Here is a 25,878-nt window from a genome sequence, read left to right as displayed (position 1 = left end):
CTGGCCGGTGTGGCCTTGCTTTGTTAAGGACAGTTTCATTCTGACGAACAGGCCTCTAGTCTGTCCCGTTCATCTAACCATCTTCTCTAGAGAAGCAAGTGAAATACAAGGCAGACCTGACTCACAGAACTGTCCTCACAAACACTCTCTTGTACCCAGGGCTTGTCCCCTGCCGGCCCGAGGGGAGAGTCACTCCTCTATACTCCCGTGGCCATCAGCTGTTTCAAGGTGGTAGAGAAGGATGGGGAAATGGCAGACTTTGGAGCCAGACGCATGTGGGTTTGAGTCTCAGAGTGACTCTGGGCAAGTGACTTAACCTCTCCGAGCCTCAGTTCCTCCTGTCTAAGTCAGGGAGGATAACCCTGCGCTCACCGAGTTGCTATGAGACATAAATGAGACGAGGTATCTAAAATGCTGTCGCTCATGTCCGGCATTTAGTAGGGGCCCACTTGAGCATTTCTGGTACGCTGGTTGGTGATTGAGATGTATTTTCCATGGGGCGGAAAAAAAACAACACACTAGTCATGACCACTCAGGTTTTCATGTTCACCCACATTAGGATTTTTATAGCCTGGCTTGAAGACCTACCTTTTTTTAAAGAGACCCTGTTGGGGGTTGATCCAGCCCTTTAAGCATCGCTCTGAGTAAAAGCAGCACCGTGAGGCAGTCAATACTGCTCAGCTCCGTGACCGGCGAGCAGCTGCTGCTCAATTCTGTCTTCTCGGATATGCCCTTGGCTCCTGCCTCCAGGTCTAGTCTTGGATTGTCTGGCCTCGAAGCTCCTGTGGGCTCACTCTTTGCCGGCTTCACTGCCAGTCTCTGGCGGTGCCCTGTGGTTTGCACACCAAGCCGTATTTATAGTCTTGGCCATCTTTTCCTGTTAATGACCCATACACTTCCCAGCCTCGGCTTCACCAGACCCTCAGGCTATGGTGCAGTAGCCCGGCCAATCAGTGCAGAACCTGACTCGGGATCTGGGAGGAGCTCTGGGGGCCCTGGGCGAGCAACCTGCCGTATCGCTGGCCACCTTCCCTCTCTCTCCCCGCCGGCTGGGAAGGCCTGTCACCTCGGGGGAGGGAGACCACCGTGGACTAATTGGGGATTTGTAATACCTCCATACAACTGAGGCATACATGCTCTCTTGGACAAGGTCTTTTGGGAAATTTGGAAGGTATCTGCAGCCCCAGGCAGATGCCAAGAGCACTGGCAGTGTAGGAGGCTGGCGTGCTTGGCAGCTGAATGTGGTGATGTTTGCCGTTCCCCCTGACATTGACTGCACCAGAGCGCTTAGAGAATACCCACAAGGAAGGGGGTAGGGAAAGGGGTTGTGAGGCGGCGGGAGGAGACCAGGTATTCCCTGGGGCTGAAAGACACATGTTGGTCCGGGTACTGACTGCTGATGGTAGGCCAGATGCTTTAACAGGCATCTCCAAAACCTTTGCAGCCACCCCATGGAGGAGATGTTCCCTGTTTTTTTGCAATAGGACACTGAGATCCAGAGAGGTTAGGCCAGTCCTCCAAAGTCACACAGCCTGGAACTGGCAGAGCCAAGGATTATGTTTATGAATAGTTCCTTGAGGTGAAATTCACATAACACAAAATTATTAGCTATCTGATAACGAAGGACTCGGCGGTATTTAGGACCTTCACAGTGCGGTGCAACCACTCCGTGTAGTTCCAAAGCGTTTCCATCCCTGCCAGGTAAAACCTCGTCCCCACTCTCCTCCACCCTCCCCTTGGCCTCCAGAGCCAGGGGTTACCTTCCGTGTATCCGACTCAGTCCTTCTCTACTGTGCCTACGATCACCCGTCAGATAGGACCCGGCGAAGGGGACCGTCTCAGCCTTGTCTTCTCTCCGCAGCTCCCTGCGGGGGAGACCTGACGGGGCCCTCGGGAGTCATCCTGTCTCCAAATTACCCAGAGCCCTACCCGCCAGGCAAAGAGTGTGACTGGAAAGTGACCGTCTCGCCGGACTACGTCATCGCCCTGGTATTTAACATGTATGTACCTTTCCCGTGGGTGGGAGACGAGGGTTCAGAGCAGCTAGGGGGTTCCGACCCGGGTCTCTGGGTGAGTACCTCTGCGTCCCGTGGGAGGTGCGGGAGTCCAGAGGAGGAGGGACAGACACTAGCATTTAGGGAATGTCTCCTCTGTGCCCAGTACGGTGCTCAGTGGTTTCCACATATGTTCTTATTTCATGAATCCTTATGTAATTTATGAAGTAGCTTAAAACAACCACAACTCAAAAGCTGTTGAGATTCAGAGAGTAGGGCCTTGCTGGATCCTGGTCTCCTGCCCTCCTGCATTCTCCTCCTCTGTTCTCACCCAGCTCCTTCCAGCCGCTCCCCAATTTAACGAACAGGCTCAGGTGGCTCTCAGGGGCTCCGCCACCTCGCTCCCCGGCCACCTCTCCCCCCCGCTGTATCCTCCATGCCTTTTAGAGGCGAGCTCTTCAGAAGAACCGTCTCTGCTTCTCTCTCTTTCCTCCCCTCCTGAAGGCTGGTCTCTGCCTCCACGGGTTCCACCTGCAACTCCTATGATAAAAGATATCGGGGAACTCCTGGTTGCTAAACAGAATGGAACCTCCCACGTGTTATCCTCCTGCGCTTCTTGATCACCCCCTCCCTCCTCCTCCTCCTCCTCTGCTTCTTCCTCTTGGGTTTTCTGAAGTCCCCACCCCCAGTTCTCCGGCTTCTTTCCTGGCTGCACCGCTTCTGTCTCACGCCCTCTTCCTGGGCCAGGTGGTATCACACTCTCCCCCACGCCTCCTTCCCCGATCACCCCCCACTTTCCTCTATTATAAACGCCCACTCTCTCTGCCAGCCGTCCAGACTCCCTTCTGAGTTGCAGGCTCCTATACCCAACTGCTGGGTGTCTCTGTTGCTGCAGGAGCTTCGGCTGCAACACCTAAGCATAGTGCTTCCCCCAGATAAGCTCTATTCTGAACACTGGGGGCTGGCACCATCGTCCACCTTCGCTGCCTCTTCTCTGCGTGGCCGAGGCGTGGAGCCTCTGCTGCCGTGACACTCCTCGTATTTTCCCCCTTTGTCCACCCTCCCAGCTGCTGCCTTGTCTGAGGCCCTGTTATTTCCCATCTGAATTACTACCAGCGTCTCCTCACCAGTCCCTCTGCCCCCATCGTGCCTTCTGTGCCAGTCTTCTCTGCAGCTAGCTGGCAGAGTGATCTTGTCACGTGAAAATGCTACGTACGGTAACCATCCCGTTTTCCATTTTAATGTATGATAATACTTCTCAGCAGTCAGGAAGAAACTAGTGGTACGTGCAAGGCGGATGAACCTCAGAAATATCACACTGAGCAAGAGAAGACAGACACATAAACCAGGACACAAGGTCTGAGTCCACTTACATAAAGTTTTAGGATCGGCAAAACTGGTGGATGGTGAGGAAAAACCTGTCCAGTGTTGGCTTCTGGGGGGTGGGGAAGGTTCAGAAGGGGTGATGGAAATATTCGGGTCTTGATATGCATGTATCAAAGCTGGTTGAGTATTAAACAGTGTCACCCGGTAAGTAAAATAAGTCAGTAAGTGCCTGACCTGTGGTGGCGCAGTGGATAAAGCGTCGACCTGGAAATGCTGAGGTCGCCGGTTCAAAACCCTGGGCTTGCCTGGTCAAGGCACATATGGGAGTTGATGCTTCCAGCTCCTCCCCCCTGTCTCTCTCTCCTCTCTCCCCCCCTCTCTCTCTTCTCTAAAATGAATAAATAAAATAAAATAAAATAAGTCAGTAAGTAAACTAGCAGAGTAGGACACTTAAGAGATGACAGTTTCATGGTATATAAATGATATTTCATTTAAAAACAAAGAAATAACAAATAGAGCCTTTCTTCTAAAATCCTAAGTGGCTTCTTCTTCCCTATAAATTAAAGTTCGAACTTTTTTTTTTTTTTCTTCATTTTTTTTTTTTTCGGAAGCTGGAAACAGGGAGAGACAGTCAGATAGGCTCCCTCATGTGCCCGACCGGGATCCACCCGGCACGCCCACCATGGGGCGATGCTCTGCCCACCAGGGGGCGATGCTCTGCCCATCCTGGGCGTCACCATGTTGCGACCAGAGCCACTCTAGCGCCTGAGGCAGAGGCCACAGAGCCATCCCCAGCGCCCGGGCCATCTTTGCTCCAATGGAGCCTTGGCTGCAGGAGGGGAAGAGAGAGACAGAGAGGAAAGCGCGGTGGAGTGGGTGGAGAAGCAAATGGGCACTTCTCCTGTGTGCCCTGGCCGGGAATCGAACCTGGGTCCTCCGCACGCTAGGCCGACGCTCTACCACTGAGCCAACCGGCCAGGGCTAAAGTTCGAACTTTTGAGTTTCCTTCTGAGGGATCTGGCCCTTGCCTACCTCTTCATTCAGTGGCCCCACCGCATTCTAACCCCGCCCATCCTAACCCCTGAGCTCCAGCCAGACAGAAGTACTAGCAGTTTCCAAGACTATTTCTTGCTCTTGTGGCTTTGCCTCTGCTTCTCCCTTTGCAGTGACTGACTTCCTTTTCCTTCCCTGTCTGTTCTCTGAGGGTCTCTTAACCCCTCCCCCAGACTCAACTCCAGCTCAGCCTCCCCGAGGACCTCTGTGTTGGGTGGCCCTGTGCACCTCTGCGGACTCTCGACATTGATGAATCGTCTTCCTGTCCGTCACTTCCTTCAGCTCCATCACCACCTGGAAGAAGGGGTAGCATCTGACATATCCCATGTCCTTGGCACCTTGCACACAGTGCCTGGCATATTGAGGGTACTCAGATAAAAATCACATGATTGTAGAAAGGCAGGGACAGGCAAGCTAGGACGTGGTGGAGCCATAGTTTGTGACGGAGACTGACCATTCCAAATCCCTACCCCAGTGACTTTTAGAAGAACAGATAGCTGGAAGCAGGAAGATCATACCACCCAGCAAAGATGGGGTGACCCTGAAGCTGACACCAGCGTGACAGGGTGCCAGTTAAGAAGAAAGCCAGTGCATCTGACTCTACCCTTCACCCAGTCTCTCTCCGGCCCTCCCTCTTTGTCCTGGAGAGGCCATAGCCCCTTCTCACTGCCACGTGTCTTAGCCAAAGGGTGGAGCTGCACTTCCTTCTCAGTCTAGCTAAATGGAGTATCTTTCTTTCTGTTCTTTTCACCTTTGCATACTTGATTAGTACCAATTGCCTTTGATGGATATATACCTTAGAGCGGAGTCACTGCGGCCTAAGGCCTGTGTTCAAATCTGGTAATATTGCAAAAACAGTTTTCCAACGTGGTTGAACCCAGAGGGGGACGAGAGCTTCAGGGGATCCGCAGTCTTGCCAGTCCTTGGTATTTTCCATCATCTTCGCTCCATCCATCCATCCCAGTGGGATAAATGACATCCAAGAGCTCTGATATTCAATACAGTTTTTAAAATAGTTTTTTTTTCCTCCCAATGATCAGAATGGCTAAGGAAGAGGCCCAGCTGTGGGTGCTAGGAGTGGGGTGGTAGCAGATCCTAAGGAGAGCTGAGAACTGGCTCAGGGAGACACGGGAAGGGGGCTGGAGTCCTCTGTGGGAACAGGCCCCTCCCTGTCTGGGAGTGGCTCCCCGGTGGCTCCTCCCCTCCTGGAAAGGAAGGTGCTGCACAGCACGGTATAAGGAACATCAGCTCAGCGGCAGGGAAGAGCCCTGGGCTTCCATCCTGCTCTGGCTGACCCCTGGGTGTGTAGAGTTGGCGACTCATTTTCCCTTCTGTGCACAGTATAGCGAATATATATAGGCCACATTGTATAATAATCACCAAACTTGTTGAGAGACTCGATCTTAATTATTCCAACCACTAAAAAGAAATGATCCTTATGTGAGGTGATAGAGGTCCTATCACTACAATGACCATCAGAGTGCATATATAAACGTGTCCAATTTGTCGTACGCCTTAAACGTACACAATGATATACGTCAATATAGCTTAATTGAAAAGTACATTTAAAAAAAGAAGAAGAAGAGGCTGTTGAGTTTCAGCACCAGCGTTCTGGATGCTGACTCTGGGATCCACGTCCTCTGCCCCAAGCCTGTGTTTCCAGGCAGTCTCAGGGGCTGAGCGTGTGTCCCAGTGGGCGGAGGGCTTGCTGTCTGGGAGGCCTGGAGCCCGTCTCGCACAGATACCAGGGGACCATTGTATTGGGATGATCATGTAGTTTCTGTCTTCGTCTGTGATATGGTATCACAATCATTGAATTTTAGATGTTAAACCAACTTTGGCTGCACCCAAGGCGAGCCTTTATTTTGACCTTCGTGGGGCGGGGTGGGATGTTTTTGTTCCCCAGCTTTAACTTGGAGCCCGGCTATGACTTCCTCCACATCTACGATGGACGGGACTCTCTCAGCCCTCTCATAGGAAGCTTCTACGGCTCCCAGCTCCCCAGCCGCATTGAGAGCAGCAGCAACAGCCTCTTCCTCGCCTTCCGCAGCGACGCCTCCGTGAGCAACGCTGGCTTCGTCATTGACTACACAGGTAAGGGCCCAGGTGGCAGCGATCAGGGAGGGCAAGGCCAGTCAGCCCTGGGAGAGGGGAGGCCAGCATGTAGTGAGATCACTGGGCTGAATCTCAGGGAGCCCGCCCCAGAACGACACCGCGGCCACCTGCACAGTACCTGCCTTCCCTGGGGTCCTCCAGGTGGCCTAGCCTTTCCCACCCATTTACCCACCCCAAGCCTGGGAAAAAAAGAGGCCAGCATTTTCTTACACCTCATTTCTATTTTCACATCACTCCTCCTCTTCTTTCCTTTCTCTGTGTGGACCATTCCTGAGTCCTCTTCAGTCCCACAGCCTCAGCTCATGCATATCAACTCACATCTTCCTGGTGCCTCCCCTGCATTTGCTGAGGATTCTGATATAAGGCTCAGTCTTCCTCCCTACCCACAGCCTCCTGGATAACTTCAGTGCACACATGGACAGCTCATCAAACTCCTGGGGCTGCAGTACCTGGGCCTCAGTCCCAGGGACACTCCTTGGCCATCCTCGGGCACCGAGCCATAGACTGGACACTTTATGATACTTCCTGATCGCATTTTCTCACCCCTCCAGTTTCCCCACTCTTTTCATCTCTTTGCACTTTTGGATGAATGCAGACACGTTCAATAGTGTAAGGGTCACGGGCAGAAGTCAGCAAATTTTATCTTCGAGAACCAAATAGTAAATGAACATTTTTAGGCTGGGAGCCACATCACCTCCTATCACAACCGCTTCACTCCGCCATGGTCGCATTCAAGCAGCCAAAGACAAAACACAAAGGAATGGGCATGGCTGCGTTCCAGTGAAAGTCTGTTAATAAGACCGGCCCCACGCCAGCCTGGTCCAGGCTGTCGGATTGAGTGGGTTCAGGGCTCATGTTTAGCACTTAGCAATTCTCTGGTCTGAGGCACATTTATTTAACCTTTTAAAAACACCATTTCCTCATCTATAAAATGATGGTAGAATAGTTCCTATCTCACAGAAATGTACAGATCAGTGCGTTCCTGCATCGAAGCTCCCGGTACGGTGCCGGCACGTATCAGGCGCTCCGTAACATTCAGGCGGCACGTATCAGGCGCTCCGTAACATTCAGGCGGCACGTATCAGGCGCTCCGTAACATTCAGGTGGCGGCGTAGTGGGAAGCGTAGCTCCGGGTTCGGCAGCACAACGCTCTCTCCTTCCTTCTCTTTTCTTCTTCCCTAAATCATCCCACACACTGTTGTCCAAATCCTAGCCCCATTGCTTGCTTGACTTTTGAGCTTGGCAAGTTATCATCTCTTGGAACCAACTTCTCTATCTCTATCTAATTACGTTTCAGCAGCTTAAAATGAGAAGATATTGTATACTTACATATTATACGTCTGAGTATAATATCCAGTGTATATAAAAGACTCTAGAGATACTCTGGAGATGATCAATTTTATTTTTTTGAACTGCAACCCAGGTTCATCCCAGGCCTCATCAGCCTGTGTGTACAAATGAAGTCACATTACCAGTTAAAAATGAAAAGTTTCTGGCTCGTGTCTCCCACTTGCATAATGTGGGACCTCAGCGACCTTTTAAAGTGCTCTCTAATTAAATATTTTTGGCAACTCCTGGGACTTTCTCACAGGAGCTCACAAACAATATCAATCATAGTAATAGCTAACTTAGTGTCCGCCAGCGGCTGGCACTGTCCTAAGCGCTTTGCACCCATCAATTCATCAAAACCGTCAGCTGTCCACTGCTGGTCAGATACAGTTCTAGAAGACACGTGGTGCACAGATTAGGCGACGTTTTGCTTGTCGTCTTCTCTCCTCGTGTGGCTGGACTGGGAAAGGTATTTTGCTGTCCTCTCTACCTCCTGACACCTGCTATTCAACAGACCTCCTGTATCAGACCCTTCTCCACATGCTGGTATCGGAGCAAATGCTGTCACAATTTAGACTTAGCCTGGACCCCATCGCTCCACCCTCCACCTTCCCCACTGCCATATCTCCTCTTCCTCCTCCTCCTCCTCATCATCATCATCATCATTGTTTTTCTTCTTAGTCATCTCTCTGATCACACCCTCATCAGTGCCCTCAGTTTTCCTATCCTGGGATCCTTCTAATGCATAAACCTTTCAAAACTGCACCCTTGTTACACCCACACCCAGGAAAGTGGAAAGGGCTGGACACAGCCAGAAAAAGTCACACAAACATGACACATGGAGTCACCTCAGATAACGTTCTTTAACCCCAGCCAAACCTAACCAGCCACCAGAGTGACTTCTGACTTGTCCTACCTGAGACTTCTACTTGGTAGAGATTCCAAAATATCACCCTAAATGTTATCACTCTCAGTCTCCTTACAAGGTGACTTCGTTTCACCGTCCCTGGGTATAGAAGTCACTGGGTAGGACCTGTCTGAGCTTCCTCCTTGTTCATTCGTGAACAAACATTCGTGTTATGTACATAGGTACACTTCATTTATTGCACTTCATTTTACTGTGTTTTGCAGATGCTGTGTTATTTACAAATTGAAGGTTTAGGGGCAACCTTTGCCAGGCAAGCCTATTGGCGCCATTTTTACAATAGCGTTGGCTTACGTGTATCTCTGTGTCATTTTTTGGTAATTCTTACCAACTTTTTTCCATTATTGTATTTGTTATGGTGATCTATTGTATTTGTTATGGTGATCTATGATCAGTGATCTTTCATGTTACTGTTGCAATATTTTTATTTTGGGGGGGGGCGCCATAAATTGTACCATTGTTCATGGTAACCTGGCTGTGGCCATGTCTTCCCTACCTCTTCTCCACTGAATCCATGGGTTAGAGCCACACCTCCAGGTCCTCTTTTTCAAAGAAGCCCTTTCCATTTTCCTCTGTCGGTCCAAAAATCATATGTTGAAGGGTCCTTAGCTCTAAAACACAGCCCCCAAATAAGGCCTACCTAGAGACAACCAGAGTCTGCCAAGTGACTGGAGGAGGCCCGTTACTGGGAGAGGGTGGAGAAGGCATAGCCCACCCCTGCACCCTCCACCACTTATTAGGCTCTGTGGTACCAGTACCAAGATACGTGTGTCTGTTTGCAGTGGGAATACCTAGGGCTGCCTTTGGTCCTCAGGTTGCATGCCTCCTAATATTAGTCCCCCCTACCGTGTTTCCCAGTCTCTGCTCAAGTAGCTCATTTGCGAGGAGAGAGGACCCCAGCCTTGCCCTGTGGTCTCCTTCTTCCTATCTCAGGATCCCTGGATTCCTAGACTGGGTCTACTGTGCTACCAGATCTCGTGGCCTCAAATGCTATTCCCTGTACTCAGTGTCTTTGCAGAGGTGGCCTCATCACTTATTAACTATAAGGCGTTAAAAAGTTGTGTAACTTGCCTGACCTGTGGTGGCGCAGTGGCTTAAGTGTTGACCTGGAATGCTGAGGTCGCTGGTTCAAAACCCTGGGCTTACCTGGTCAAGGCACATATGGGAGTTGATGCTTCCTATTCCACCCCCTTCTCTCTTTCTCTCTGTCTCTCTCTCTCCTCTCTAAAGTGAATAAATAAATTTAAAACAATTTTTTTAAGTTACATAACTTCTCTGAACATCACTTCCTAATCTTTCAAAGAGGGATAGTGGTACTATGTGTGAGAGTGGTGGTGAGGGATGGTAAGTGGGCACAGCAGAATGCCGATGCCAGCAGGTGCCTGGTGCGCACTGATCCACCTTCCTCCATCCCATCGCCTTTCTCCTGTTCGGAAGGGAGAAGGGTTTGTATCCTTCCTCATTGGGGCTAGCCCAGTAGAATGAAGTACACTTTCTTTCCTGATGACTGAAAATTATAAACTGTAACTGTGATGTTTTACATACATAGATGTATGAGTGTTGAGTACGGGCAGACCTCAGAGATATTGTGAGTTCAGTTCCAGACCACCACAATGAAGCGCGTGTCACAATAAAATTGACTGCAGAATTTTTTGTTTGTTTCCCGGTGCATATTAAAAGTTATGTTTACACGATACTATATAGTCTCCTAAGTGTGTACTAGCATTATGTCTAAAAAAGAGAGCAAGGTACATTACCTTAATTTAAAAATGCTTTGTTGCTAAAAATTGCTAACCATCATCTGAGCCTTCAGTGAATCGTAACCCTCTCCCTGGCGGAGGGCCTGGCCGCTGTGCTGACGGCGGCTGACTGATGAGGGCGGGGGTCGCTGAAGGTCGGGATGGCTGCAGCCATTTCCTGAATTAAGACAACAGTGAAGTTTGCTGCAATGATCAATTCTTCCTGTCACTTGAACACTTAGAGGCCATTTTAGAGTTATGAATTGTCCTGCTTGTAATACTGTTGTGTCTTGGGGAATACAGAGACCTAACGAGAGGGAAAGACGGGTCGGTGGAGAAGGCCATGCACACACGCTTAGTGATTAAGTTTACTGCCTTATATGGCTACAATATATGGTGCGCCCCCGCTCCCCCCAAAAGAAAGAAAAAAAATTGCAACAGTAACATGAAAGATCACTGATCATAGATCACCATAACAAATACAATAATGAAAAAAAGTTGGTAAGAATTACCAAAAAATGACACAGAGATACACGTAAGCCAATGCTATTGTAAAAATGGCGCCGATAGGCTTGCCTGGCAAAGGTTGCCCCTAAACCTTCAATTTGTAAATAACACAGCATCTGCAAAACACAATGAAATGAAGTGCAATAAATGAAGTGTGCCTATATACATAACACGAATGTTTGTGATACGTGTGTATGTCCTGGATACTTCTCCAGTCCTTAGCAAAGAATCAAGACACGCTACCCTCTGCGGCTCCACAGGGCACTGGAGATGGACATGTAGTCCTGCGAGGACTTGCCGAGTCAGGTCTGGGTCCAGTGAGGAGCAGAAGTGGCTTCGTGCATCTAGAAGCCGTTTCTTGTCCAAGGGCAGAACCTTGTCTTGTCAGGAGATCCAGGGCTCCACTAAGGCTGAGGATCTGGGTCTCCAGGGAGGTGTGGCTTCAGGGTCCTGCTTTGGAAGGTGACAGGGGCCACAAAGAGAGAGGTTGCCGACTCAGCTGGGCATAGTCCCATAAAAACCACTCTCTGAGGTCAAAGGCACCCTAAGGCAGGCAGACCAGAGGTCCTCCCACACCCCACCAACTCCCCAAGCGGGAAGAAGGAAAGTTGTACTGCATCTTAGTCAGGGATCATTTAGTTCCAAACCAAGAAACCCATTCAGACCAACTTAACCAAAAAAGGGGCAATTTATTACTTAAAAATGCAAAACCCAGAAACTCAAAGCAACTTCAAACAAACAAACAAAAAAGACTTTACTATAAGAAAAACGACGAATAGCCAAACTAATTTAAACTAAAAAGGGTTCTGTGTTTTAATGATTACAGATAACAAAAACTTACTCAAAGTTAAGAGCAGATGGGAATCTGTTATTAGAACACAAGAGCCCAAAGGCAGGAGGTATTAGGGCCTGAGATCGGGGTGGGGGAGCGGGAGGCTGAGGTTCCCTCTTCTGTCTCCGGGTTTTGTCTCCTCTCCGCTCTGAGTATTTGCTACCTTCCCCTTTCTGCAGGTTAACTGCCCTTGCTTTCTCAAACGCTTTCCTAAGACAGTTGTGGCTGCCTCACTCTTGACTTTGAATCACTTCCCAGTTTGTATCCCAATTCTGAATCCCAGAGGGCCGTCAGATTGACCAGGCTTAAGTCAAGGGTCCCCTGAGCGGTGTCATGGGATTAGGCTTTTTCATAAGGAGCTAGGATAGATCAGGCATTTTTATTCACTTGTTCACTCAGTGAATATTTAGCGAGAACCTACTATATGCCTTAGGACAGTGCAGAGAAGCAAAACAAAGTCCCTACCGCCTTGGAGGTCACATCCTAGACTCACAGACATTTTTCCGTTACAGATGAGAAGTTGGTGTTGACAGCCCACCTGACAGGGCAAAAATGGGCAGTTTCTCTAGGAGACCATGCTTGGAGGCACTTCTCATCTGAATTCAGCCTCCTGGGTAGCTTTACCCAGTTAGCTAGAAGGAAACAAAGGGGATGAGGAGGATCCTGTCTTTTGGATACAGTTTTTAAAAATGAGTCGCGAGTCGTGGGGAGGTTATTGTCTTTCTCCAGGCCAGAGATAGCAGCAACACAAGAGGTGGGTGTGGACCTTCATTCTCATCTTGCAGCAGATGGGGCGGCCTCATCCCGGGCAGGGACAGGCTAGAACATCCATGCACTAGTGTAGAGCTCATTTATCCATTTGACAAATGTTTATTGAGCTTCTACTTCATGCCATGCCCAGTGCTGGATATGGAGGCTACAGCAGTGAGCCAAGTGGTTGTGGTTCCTACTCTAAGTCAGTGTAGAGGTGAGGGAGGGGGGCAGACAATAAAAGAGACAAACAAGAAGTGAGACGCGAAAGAAGTTAGGGAAGAACAAGCTACTTGGATATGGAGACGTAAGGAGCCCATTCAGAATGGTAGTCAGTCAGTCAGTCAAGATGAAGGCCTCGCCGAGCAAGTGACATTGAAACTGAGACCTAAGTAAAGATTGAGAAGAATTCACTGTTCAAGAGCAGGGGTGAGGGCCCTGGCCTGGTAGCTCAGTTGGTTAGAGCATCTTCCTGACATGCCAAGTTTGTGGGTTCAATCCTCGATCAGGACACGTACAGGAATCCACCAATAGGTGCATAAATAAGTGGGACAACAAATCGATGTTTCTCTCTCTCCCTTTTTCTTTTTTCCCCAGCAATATAGATCTTGGATGTCTTTCAATATCAGTATTCAAAGACTGTCACTATTCTTGTTAAAGGCTGCTTATATTTCAGTGGATGGCTTCTAATTCAACCATTTTCAATAGTTCTCTACTGATGGAGTGTTTCGGTTGGTTTTTGGGGGGGGGGTTGTTTGTTTGTTTTGCTATTACAGTGTTTGGAAATGACTCTTAACTATTGGGACAAAAAGAAACTGATTCTTTTAATTTTCTCTTTTTGGAGGGCTTGGGTTTTACAGTATTCATTATCATCATGATGTCTTAGTCATTTAATTTTATCATTCATAGCTGAGCTCTCGTTTGACAGGCCAAAGACTGAATTTTGATCTTAGTCGTACCTCTTAATAGTTGAATGACTTGAAAAACTTCCTTAGCCTGCCTGATCACCACATTCCTCATCTGAGACCTGGACAGGAATGTCCCTGGCCCTGCCTGCTGCAGAGGCCAGTGTGATATGCAAGTGAGATAGCAGATTGGAGAGAGCTTTGAAAATTATAAAGTGATATTTCTGTGTAAGAGGCTGTCATCATTATCATTATCCTTATCATTTTTATTAATGTGATAATGTTGAAATGATGAGCTCTTGCTCTGACATGTGAGTAACTATAGACTAGATTTGTAGTTGGAATCATGGATGTGGTTGTTGATTTTCCAAGCCCTGCAGTGTTCAGCCCATCAATTCCGCATCCATTTATTAAGCCCCTAATATGTGTCAAACACGGCCGGCCCTAGTGCCAAGTTCTATGCTAGTTGACAGGACTAAGAGAATAGGTGATGGTCTCTGTGCTCTATGAGTTCAGACCCACTGAAAAGCAGTGCACTTACCCAAATTACAAGATAATGCTATACATGCTATATAGTCAAGAAGAGAAAAAATAGAATTCTGCCAGAGAGAAGACAAAGTTCAGAAACTTGCTTCAGAGAGGGTAGCACTGAAAAGTGTAGGAGCTACCTGACCAGGCAGTGGATCGATGGGTAGAGCATTGGCCTGGGATGCTGAGGACCCAGGTTCAAAACCCCAAAGTCACTGGCTTGAATGTGGGCTCATCTGGCTTGAGAGCAGGCTCACCAGCTTGAGTGCAGGGTCACCGGCTTGAGCTTGGGATCATAGACATAACCCCATGGTTGCTGGCTTGAGTCCAAAGGTCACTGGCTTAAAGCCCAAGGTCACTGGCTTGAAGCCCAAGGTTTCTTGCTGAGCAAGGGGTCACTGGCTCAGCTAGAGCCCCGGTCAAGTCACCTATAAGAAGCAATCAATGAACAGCTAAGGTGTTGCAACTATGAGTTGTTGCTTCTCATCTCTCTCCCTTCCTGTCTGTCCCTGTCTATCTCTCTCTGTCTTGCTAAAAAAGAAAAAGAAAAAAGAAAAATGTGTAGGTATTTGCATAAATATGGAGGACAAAAGGGCCACCTGATACAGTGTATATAGTTCTGCAGCAGTCCTACCCAGCTGGCCCCCAATGCCAGTGCAGCAGTTACTGAAAAGCACAGCAGCTTATATGAAGCAGAAGTTTATTCTCATTCCTGTAAAAGAGATCTGGAGCCTATTACCCAGGGCTGATGAAGTGGCTTCACCAAGGTTCCTTTTGTCTTCGTGGTCTGCCACACTAGTAGTGCATGGCTCCCATCCTCAAGGTTATCTCAGGATCCAAGATGGCAGCTGGAATTCCAACCAGGATGTCTGAGTTCCGGACTGCGGGCAGGAGGAAGGAAGGAAGGGCCAAAGAGCATTCTCTCGTCTGTCACCTTTCCTTAAGCAGCCTTTCTAGAAACCCCACACTTATTCATTTAAGAAATATACAGGGTTTGGCCAAAATAGGTTTACTACGCAAAACACAGTTTATTCTTGTTGTATTACTTATTAATTATTGTATTATTTATTTATATTACAACTCTACCCTTGCCCACCCCTGGATACTGAGTGCCTACCGTGTGCCAGGCACTGGACCATATAGCAGTGAACAAAACTGGAAAACGAAAACTATCCTCATGAAGCCTACATTCTAGTAGAGATAGAAAAAAACAAACAAACAGAACAAGGCACGTATATGATACATGAAACAGCATTGATCTCAGTCAGAGGGAAAAAGCAGAGAAGGGTGACGAGAGTGTGGGGAAAGGAATATGGAAATTTAAAATAGCTGATTAGGAAGATGATTTCCAGCCCTCGATTTCTAACCAAATTTAGAATAGTTTTTAGACCCAAAGGGAATAGGGCCCGCAATCCCAACTTCCCACGTTCTCTACAGTTAATTAGTGTCAGGGTTTCCTTACGGGTGCTGCGCTAAGGAATTAGGCTGCTAATGAGCCTCATGTATGTGTTTGCTTTTCTTTTTTTGCAGAAAACCCACGGGAGTCATGTTTCGATCCTGGTTCGATCAAGAATGGCACACGAGTGGGCTCCGACCTAAAGCTGGGCTCCTCCATTACCTACTACTGCCATGGGGGCTATGAAGTGGAGGGCTCCTCGACCCTGAGCTGCATCCTGGGGCCCGATGGGAAGCCCGTGTGGAACAGTCCCCGGCCAGTGTGCACAGGTGGTGGGGCCGGGGGTGGGGAAGGAGAAGGGGGAGTGAGGCGGTGCCGGAGACCGAGGGGCTATGGGCAAGGGAAGGGGGAGGGGGCACAGGGTCCTCAGAGCGGAGCTCCTTGGGTTCACTGTGAATGAGAATGTGTCCTGGTCCTTGTCAACATGGCGTCTCTCTCGGATCACATAGTGTCCCTACCGACACTCAGATAGATATCCTCAACACTGGCCCCTGGACATGCCAGTAGCTCATACCAGGGAGGAGGGAGTTTAAAGGGCTTCTTCCTGGTCCCACTGTGAGGTCTGATATGTGAAACGAAGGCCAGCAGGATGGGCTCTCTCCAGGGGACCTGGGTTAGCCATAGAATCCTAGCAGATAGAATAGAGTGGCAGAGCGTGGTGGCCACTTAAGTTGAAAAGCAAGGAGACCACTTTGTCCAGGTGAAAGAGCTTGGTTCTGAGGTCCACTTCTTGAGGAATAAGATACCATGCATGGGACCAGAAGGTGACTGGGTCGCATGGGCTGGCCTCTGCTAGTGGGGTAGTCTGGGAAAGCCATAACTTTCTACTCCTGTAGACACTAACTAGCCAGGTGGAGACATCACCATGGGAGCAGCAGATTGGTCTGGTTCTACTTGTAACCAGGAGAGATTCCTAAAATGTTCCTCAGGGCTATGCCTCCAGGGACAATGCCCGTGTTAATAGTTAGAGGGCCTGGATTGGCATGTGCTCAGATGGGCCCCTGGTGGCATCAGGGGGGTTTTAGGCCATGTGCCAGGTCAGGGATGGCTGTCCTTGGGCTGGGCAGGGCAGTGTCCTCCGAACTCCCCTCCTCTGCACTGGTGGCTGGGCACCTCATGACAGCCCCACCAGCGGCAGAAGCTCAAGCTGGGAGTGAGCAGATCAGAAGATGGACTGCTGCTGAGAGGCCCACAAGGTCACCTGGCCCTCTCTCTGGTTTCTCTTTCAGCCCCCTGTGGAGGACAGTATGTGGGTTCAGATGGAGTGGTCTTGTCCCCCAACTACCCCCAGAACTACACCAGTGGACAGATCTGCCTGTATTTTGTCACTGTGCCCAAGGATTATGGTATGGAATATTTTGTATGTTTGTTTATATGTTTTCTGACTCCTTCCAACTTCTCAGGCCCTTCCCACTTGTATCCCAGTTCCACTCAATTGTATCCACTCCCATTGTGGGAATGGGAAGAACGGTGTCCTACACAGGACACCTGAGTGTGGATGCCACCAAGTGGGCTGTGGAATACACTCCTGACACACGAGGGAGGAAGGGGCCAGCTGGCCAGAACCAAGGGGATGGTGGTGAGGAACTAGGCAGGAGCAAGGGAAGGCAGGGGCACTGGGTACCGGCAGCCCACGTCTGAGGAGAGGTGCTGCAGATCCAGGCCTCCTGGGAACCCAGGGACAGGCAGCCCAGGGGCAGGAAGGGGTGAGGGGTGGGGTGGAGCTGGGCTTGCAAGCACAGGCGATGGAGCTGGCAGCCGCATCATTCGCTATTCCATCTGAGAACCTGGAGCCTGGTCCAGCAGCTATCAGTAGGATGAGCAGGAAAAAAGTGAGGAGAAGACAGAGAAATCACTAGGTTCCAAGAATCCAAGGTAAAAAGAAGCCAGGCTAGTCACTTGGTCGGCAGTGGGGATAGTCAAGCGTCCTGTCAGCCCTGAGGGACTCAGGAAGTTCCTGACACAATTGTCCCTGGGCAGTCAGGTGGCCAGCCTGGCTGCTCTCCCCCGATCTCCTCTTTGTAGAAGGAGGAAGAACTGTTTCTAAACAAAATTGGCATTGAATGGGACAAAGGGTATCGATATGTCCTTACCACCTAGGAGAGGGACAGGGCGGCCTGCGGAACTCTGGCTGCTCAGTCCCAAGAGATCTGATAGAGTGGGCACAGGGCGAGGCCTGATGCCGTTCACCAACCATTCATTACCCACCTCTCAGGGACAAGGTCCTGAGACCACGTGGAAAATGGGGGATGTTACCCAAAGCCCTCTCGTGTCCTTGAGTAGCTGCTGCAGCTGCTCTCTGGGAAAGCATAAGATCAGCTCAGTGCCACTGCCACCAGCCTGGCCATGGAGTGCCGTTCCCAATGCCATCTTCACCCATGTGGAAGAATGCCAGCCAGCCTTTCACAGCTCCCTGCGTCCCTGTGCCTGGTGTCTGGCCATTGTGCCAATCAGCCGGTAGCAAGACTCAGCAAGGACTTAGCCCCATGAACCACCACCTTCCTCCAAGGTTTCCTTTGGAGTCCCCCAGACCTCCAGCCCCTGCCCCCCACGTGACCGCGCAGTCTTTCCCCCCCACGTGACCGCGCAGTCTTCCCCCCCACGTGACCGCGCAGCCTTCCACACTGAGACCCCGCACCATGTCTCCTCCGCAGTGGTGTTCGGACAGTTCGCCTTCTTCCACACAGCCCTCAACGACGTGGTGGAGGTGCATGACGGCCACAGCCAGCACTCCCGTCTCCTCAGCTCGCTGTCAGGCACCCACACAGGTACCCACAGCTCGGCCAGCGGTGGGGGTGTGGTGGGGCGTGGGTATCACGGGCCAGCTAAAAGGAAAGAGGCCCTATAAGCCTGGCTAGAGGGGGAACCCCACAGCTCTGTGCTTGTCATGTGCTGGTGCTCTCTCTACCACCAACAGGCAGCTCCTGATAGCCTATACCTAGAAGGGGGCGTCAGAAACTACACTCACCCCAAACTGCATCTGTGCCACCCCCATGGGGCCTAGCATTCCCGCTGTTTTATATGTATCCGCAACATGTTTTTCTAATTATTAACATATTGCATTTTCATTATAGGAAACTTAGAACCGACCAAAAAAAAAAAATTATATAGAGAATTAATATAAAGAAAAGCCACACAGAAGGAACCACTAAAAAGATGGAGTGTACTTTTTTCCCGTCTTTATATCTACTTAGACTTAATCTTTTACATATTTTATTGAAGTGATTTACATATTTTTGTTGAAATATTCATTGTGAGCGTTTCTCTGTCATTATTTTATTCTATAATAGGATTTTTAAATGCTGCATATTAGTCTATATATACTTATTTAAAACCTATGTAATGAATTCCCCATTATTGAACATTTAGATTGTTTCTAATTTTTCACTCTTGTGACTATTAATTCAGTGTATTATACTTGTCATTAGACACATCTCTATGAACCTTGGAATATCTAGAAGTAGAATTGCCGAGTTAAAGGATATGTGAGGTTCTTAATTTTTTTTTAACAGATTGTCAACTATGCCTCTAGAAAGTTCTTGCTATTTTGTTCACCAACAAGGAATAAAATGGCATGTTTTTTCCTCATAAAATTAGGTAATTAAAAAAGCAAAAGTGTTATCAGTTTGAAAAGTGAAAATGGCACCTCATTTTTAAATTTGCCTTCTTTATCACAAGTAAGGTTAACTTTTTTAATGAAATTATTGACCCATGCATTTTTTATTTGTGAATCTACGTGTGAATTAGTACTGATGCTTCTATTAGCATTTATTTTCCTATTTATTTAGTAGAGCACCATATTATTATAAACTAGATTATATGCTATAAAAAGCCTTCCCCTATAGTTTGTCACTTGCCATTTAATTTTGTTCAGGGTGTGTTTTAGTGTTAGAAAATTTTAATTTCCCATGATACCAAATCTATCAATGTTTTTCTTCTGTGGTTTCCTCCCTTTCTTTTATGCTGATGAAATATATATCCCGCTGTGTTTTCTTTTACTTCTTTTTAGTTTTATTGTTTGGCTTTAATAACTTTGGAATTATATTGATATATTATTTTATATGGGGAATATAAGCATAGTCTTTCAAATTTAGTTCATCTGTTGTCCTAACAGAATTTTCAGAATGCCATATTTATTAGATATTAAATTTTTATGAAAGAAAAGGTATGTTTCTAGACTTTTTATCCATTTTCTTTACATGTCTGTTTATTCTTATATCAATATCAAAAAACTTTAATTATTATAACATTATAATAATGTTATAATAATTAAAGACATTCTTAGTTTTGAATTTTTATTGGCTTTTCTTGCTTATCTTTTGCCTCCAGATAAATTTTTGAAATATGTTGTCAAGTTAAAAAAATTTTCATTGGAATCTATTAAACTTACGTATTAATTGGGGGAGAACTCACATCTTTATAATAGGAAGTCTCCTCTTTCCGGAACATGGTGTACCTCTCCATTTATTTATCTTTTGTAAGGGAAGGTGCTATCATTTTCATTTAGGCAGTATTCATTCTTTATTAACTTTATTCCTAGATATCTCAGGGCAGTTTTTTTGTTGCTACTGTAAATGGACCTCCCAATGTTATGTATTCTTTTTTTCTTTCTTAAGTGAGAAGCAGAGAGGCAGAGAGACAGACTCCCGTAAGCACCTCAACTGGGATCCACCCAGCAAGCCTTCTACCAGGCGATGCTCTGCCCATCTGGGGCGTTGCTCCGTTGCAGCTGGAGCCATTCTAGCACCTGAGGCAGAGGCCATAGAGCCGTCCTCAGTGCCTGGGGCCAACTTTGCTCCAATGGAGCATTGGCTGCAGGAGGGAAAGAGAGAGATAGAGAGAAAGGAGAGTGAGAAGGGTGGAGAAGCAGATAGGCGCTTCTCCTGTGTGCCCTGGCTGGGAATTGAACCCAGGACTTCCACATGCAGGGCTGATGCTCTACCACTGAGCCAACCAGCAGGGCCTCCCCTAATTTTTGTGAGCAGTATATAGCCTAATTGGTTTTGCCAGTATATTAGGAAACTGGTATTGGTAGTCATTTTGTAAAGTCATCGAACCCTCCATAACAATGCTAACACTGCCAGGTGATCCTCCTGGGTCCTTTAAGCAAGAAATGATGTCACCTGCAGATAAATTTATCTCATTATTTCATCTCTTCCTTTTCAGTGATTTTTCTTGTATTTTCTTTCATGGTTATTAGTCTGTTCAGGCAGCTTACTTTGTTATTATATATTATAGTAAAAAAATCCATTTTGTGATTATTTTAAATTTAGCAGCACTGCTTATATACTATAGTATGATGCTTTTTAATCTCCTTCCTTTAGAGATTGTATCTCCCACCTTTACAATGCTGAATGCTGTGCTCACAGTCCCCTTACTCAGCAGGACCAGAGGTCTTCTGTTGTTTATTGTTTTAGTTTGTTTTTTACTGCATCTACTTGCCAATGCTTCTGTGGAGTTTGTTATTAGTTTCTAACTAATTAATCTTTGCCCCTTTTTTTTCAGATTATTTTGTTCTTCTTGTTGTAACATCTTGAGTTGAGAGCTTTGTTTGTTATTTCCTCTGTGCACTAAAAAGCATGTTTACAGCAATATATTCACCTCTAAGCATAGTTTTGGTTTCCAGTCATAAATTTTGATGCGTACTATTTCCATCATCATTACTTCCTAAATAATTCATGATCGAGTGTTATTCTTTTTTCCCAGGAGTTGATTAAGAATCTGTCTTCTTTTCCCTCAAGAACCTGGGTTTTGTTTGTTATGTTTGTGTTTTCTGTTTTTATTGCCATGAGGTTAGAGAATATAGTTTGTACCAGTCTACTTTGGAGGTTATGTGATCCGTAGCCAAGGACATGTTTTTAAATTCCCTGAGTATCTGAAAAGAATGTGGTTCTCTGTAAGGCTGAGATGCCACAGAGGGAAAGGGCGAGCTCAGGCCCTCAGAACGTCCACCTGCACTCTAACCAGAGCTCGCCTGCACTCTAACCAGAGCTCGCCTGCACTCTAACCAGAGCTCGCCGGCACTCTAACCAGAGCTCGCCGGCACTCTAACCAGAGCTAGCGCCTGCACTCTAACCAGAGCTCGCCGGCACTCTAACCAGAGCTCGCCTGCACTCTAACCAGAGCTCGCCGGCACTCTAACCAGAGCTCGCCTGCACTCTAACCAGAGCTCGCCGGCACTCTAACCAGAGCTCGCCTGCACTCTAACCAGAGCTCGCCTGCACTCTAACCAGAGCTCGCCGGCACTCTAACCAGAGCTCGCCGGCACTCTAACCAGAGCTAGCGCCTGCACTCTAACCAGAGCTCGCCTGCACTCTAACCAGAGCTAGCGCCTGCACTCTAACCAGAGCTCGCGGGCACTCTAACCAGAGCTTGCTGGCACTCTAACCAGAGCTCGCCTGCACTCTAACCAGAGCTAGCGCCTGCACTCTAACCAGAGCTAGCGCCTGCACTCTAACCAGAGCTCGCCGGCACTCTAACCAGAGCTCGCCGGCACTCTAACCAGAGCTCGCCTGCACTCTAACCAGAGCTCGCCTGCACTCTAACCAGAGCTAGCGCCTGCACTCTAACCAGAGCTTGCTGGCACTCTAACCAGAGCTCGCCTGCACTCTAACCAGAGTTCTCCCACTCCCTTGCAAGGTGCCTGAGGGCACAACATTCCGAGTTTCAGTTTCCTCACCTGTAAAACGCAGAGAGTAAAAGTGCTGTCTCCTAGGGTTATTGTTGGGATTAAATGAGCTTTGTAATAGCTATTAGATCCGTCTTACTCAATTCTATTATTCAAATCCTTATATCTGTAGTTCTCAATTACACCACCACCCCACACATTCACACCCAACTGGAAGTTTATGTCAGGATCTTTTGAAGTAGGATGCTTTTTCAAAATCTCTTGATAGATAGATAGATAGATAGATAGAGGCAGGCAGAGGTATAAGAAGGTACAGGTATAGAAGTATAAGTATAGGTACAGGTAGAGAAAAATAAACATGTATACCTTAAGAACTTATAGATGTAAATATGGACATAGATATAGAGAGTTGTAGATATAGATACATAGGAATAATAAAAATAGGAAGAAAAGAAGGAAGGAAGAAAGGAAGGAAGGGAGGGAGGGAGGGAGGGAGGGAGGGAGGGAGGGAGGGAGGGAGTATAGGACCTATAGATATCAGCATCAATATACTAAGATCATCTCTAGGAGAAACACTGATGATGAGCCACTGGTACTGCTGGCACTGAAGTGTGTCCCTGTCCCTAACATGTACTGAGGGGAAAAACCTTGAAGACCACTACTCAGCAGCCTTCATTTTGTTTTTCTATTTGATGTATCAGTGGTTGAGAATATTGTGTGACAGTATGTCCCTCTACAATTGGGATATTTTGTCACCCTCTTGTGTTTCTAAGAATTTTTATCTGTTTGCCTGATATATCTTTCCTCATTTCCTCTGAGAATCCTTTCCTTTTAAGAAGAAGTTTACTGGCCCTGGTTGGTTGGCTCAATGGATAGAGCATCAGTCTGGCATGTAGACATCCTGTGAGTTTGATTCCTGGTCAGGGCACACGAGAAGTGACCATCTGCTTCTCACCCCCTCCTTCTCGCACTTCTCTCCCTCTTCCCCTTTCACAGCCAGTGGCTCACTGGTTTGAGTGTGGACCCAGGTGCTGAGGATAGCTCAGTTGGTCTGAGCATCCGCCCCAGACAGAGGTTGCTGGGTGGATCCCAGTTAGGGTACCTGTGGGAGTCTGTCTCTCTTTATCCCTTCCTCTCGCTTAAAAAAAAAAAGAGGCCCTGGCCGGTTAGCTCAGTGGTGGGGCGTCGGCCTGGCGTGCAGGGGTCCTGGGTTCGATTCCCGGCCAGGGCACACAGGAGAGGCACACATCTGCTTCTCCACCCCTCCCCCTCTCCTTCCTCTCTGTCTCTCTCTCTTCCCCTCCCGCAGCCAAGGCTCCATTGGAGCAAAGATGGCCCAGGCGCTGGGGATGGCTCCTTGGCCTCTGCCCCAGGCGCTAGAGTGGCTCTGGTCGTGGAGGAGCGAGGAGCGATGCCCCGGAGGGGCAGAGCATCGCCCCCTGGTGGGCAGAGCGTCGCTCCTGGTGGGCGTGCCGGGTGGATCCCAGTCGGGCGCATGCGGGAGTCTGTCTGGCTGTCTCTCCCCATTTCTAGCTTCAGAAAAATACAAAAAAAAGAAAAAGATAAAGAGGAAGTTTACTTACTGATTTCACAAGTGGAACATCTGGTCTGCTATCTGTCACCTTGTTTTGTTCCTTCTAGGTTTTTGTTTTTGCTTTGATTTTGCTGCCTCACTTTTCCAGTCATACAGGACTCATCTCTAATTTCCATGTTTTTTTAAAATATATTTGGACTTTTATGTTAATACTATTAGTAATTATTTTAAAGTATGGACTTCATCTCCAAGAACAAGTATTTACATATTCATTTAGTTTTGTTACTTATTCACAATAATTATTTGGGTTTAACTATACTTTCCAGGTTGTCTTTATCCCTGATTTTTAAAGGTTGTTTTTATTTCCCTACTTTCATTCATTGTTTTTAAGTAGGGCTCATAACATCTGTACTTTCTTTCACCTTGCATGTATGAGAATGCATTTCCTTTGATCTATTATATAAATGACAACTTGATTGTAAATCAAATTATGGGTCACAAATGTTTCTGTCAAAACTGCATATTTGTTCCACTCTATTCCAACAGCTAATATTACAGATGAGTTGAAGTCCAACCTGATTATTTTTTAACCTTTGCTTTTCTTTCTAAATGCCTTTATTGTTTCTTAATTTTTAATATCAAAAAGCCCACCAGGATGTGTTGCAGAGGAAATCGTTTTTCATTAATTCGATCTGGCACTTTATGAACAATTTCAGTCTGAACCTCGGGCCTTTACTTAAGCTTTAGGAAAGTTATCTTCTTTCTTATGTTATTTTTTTTTCTCCTTCAATTTCTCTCTAGAATTCTTGATATATGCATATTGGATTTTTTTCATCTATCTTTCATGTCGCTTATCATGTCTCTCATTATTTTAATCTCTTTATCCTTTTTCTGTGGATCCTGGAAGAATTTCCCAAATTTAATCTCCATGTCACTCACTGTTCAGCTTCTGCAGAATCCAGCTGCCATGTATTAGCCTCTCTCATCTCTTTGAAACCTTTATTAGTCTCAGATCTTTCCTCTGCCATGTCTTCCTCCTCTGGTTTCCCAGGTGCAAAGCTAGATTTAATCTCGTGACAGTCGTGGTGGACAGACTTCTGAGATGCTGCCTGTTCTTTGTTGTAGTTCACATAAAAATACCCACTTTGGTTTCTCAGCGTGGTTTCCTTCCTTAAAAACTTTGGACTATTTTCTTATGTCCGGTGATTTTACTACACGCTTGCCTAGCCATGGAGAGGGAAGTCTGTGTACGTCCAGGAACGGAAGTCCAAATGGGGCCTGTGGGAGGTCCTATTCCACACGTGTCAAGCCAGATGATGGGAGGGCAGAGAAGCTGAGTTTTGTTCTGCTCGCATCCATTGAGAGGAGGCGGTAGAGCTAAGGAGATGCTTTGTCTTCAGGAGTTCTGTTTTTGTTTTCCTGCTTCGGCAGCCGAGAGTCAGCTAGGGCAGTGACCCCCAGCCAGGCTCAGCCACCTGGGCTGTCCACTCCCTGTGGCCAACAGCACCCACTGGCTTTCTGCAAGCCCTGGTGGGCTCCAGATGCGCCTCCTAATGTTGGCTTCTTGGCTGATTCCAACTCCAGCCCTCACCGCAGTGGAAATGAAGCCTAGCTTTCTGTCACCCCTACTGCCCTTCTGTTGGTGGGGTCAGCAGCTATTCTCAGGGGTCCCTGAGGCTTCGGAGGGGCATCATGCAGAGTGGCCATGCCACCCCATATTCCCTTAGCGTCCACAGGAATGTGATGATGACCAAGACGGTGCTTCCCAGCTGCAGGTCTGGCTGTGCTGTCTCTGCTGCCGTCTGTCTGTACCACGTCGAGCAGGAGACACACCTTACTCTTTTGATGTAAACGCCGCCGGGCTCCCCTAGGTCTGTTCAGGTTGTCGCCACTTTGTGTGTTATTGGTTGGGTGACAGTAGGTCCTGCTTTGCCTGGGACAGCCCCATTTCACTTGGCTATCTCACAGTCTAATTAATTAATTACATGCCCTTTTACTCTCAAAAGTGTCCTAGTATGAGCAATAAATTATGTAATCACTCTGGTGATTGCTCGTTTCACAGAGACCCTGGGACAGGCCAGTTACTCTCCAAAGGTCACAGCACCTTCTGCCCGGAAGCCGTTGCTCTTTCCTTTTCTTCTGTCGGACTGAGGACAGCTTTCCTAGTAAACTGCCAGTCTGTCTGGCGATGGCCACTATCCTCATCACTGGCGGGCACCGCACTTTTAGAAGCTCTCTCCTCCTGAGGCAGGTCACT

General features: G+C 47.7%; 1 protein-coding gene across 1 annotated transcript in view; it reads left to right on the top strand.

Moving 5' to 3' along the window:
• CSMD2 (CUB and Sushi multiple domains 2) overlaps positions 1 to 25,878 on the top strand; it is a 597,382-nt gene that overhangs the window by 471,564 nt on the left and 99,940 nt on the right. The window contains exons 28-32 of the mRNA XM_066375796.1: positions 1,862 to 2,000; positions 6,280 to 6,467; positions 15,534 to 15,728; positions 16,689 to 16,805; positions 18,114 to 18,227. Of these exons, the coding sequence (XP_066231893.1) occupies positions 1,862 to 2,000; positions 6,280 to 6,467; positions 15,534 to 15,728; positions 16,689 to 16,805; positions 18,114 to 18,227 (753 nt within the window). The remainder of the gene's footprint in view (positions 1 to 1,861; positions 2,001 to 6,279; positions 6,468 to 15,533; positions 15,729 to 16,688; positions 16,806 to 18,113; positions 18,228 to 25,878) is intronic.

This window comes from Saccopteryx leptura, chromosome 3, assembly GCF_036850995.1.
Source record: "Saccopteryx leptura isolate mSacLep1 chromosome 3, mSacLep1_pri_phased_curated, whole genome shotgun sequence".
NCBI classification, from domain to species: domain Eukaryota; kingdom Metazoa; phylum Chordata; class Mammalia; order Chiroptera; family Emballonuridae; genus Saccopteryx; species Saccopteryx leptura.
This window is presented reverse-complemented; position numbering and strand designations above follow the sequence as displayed.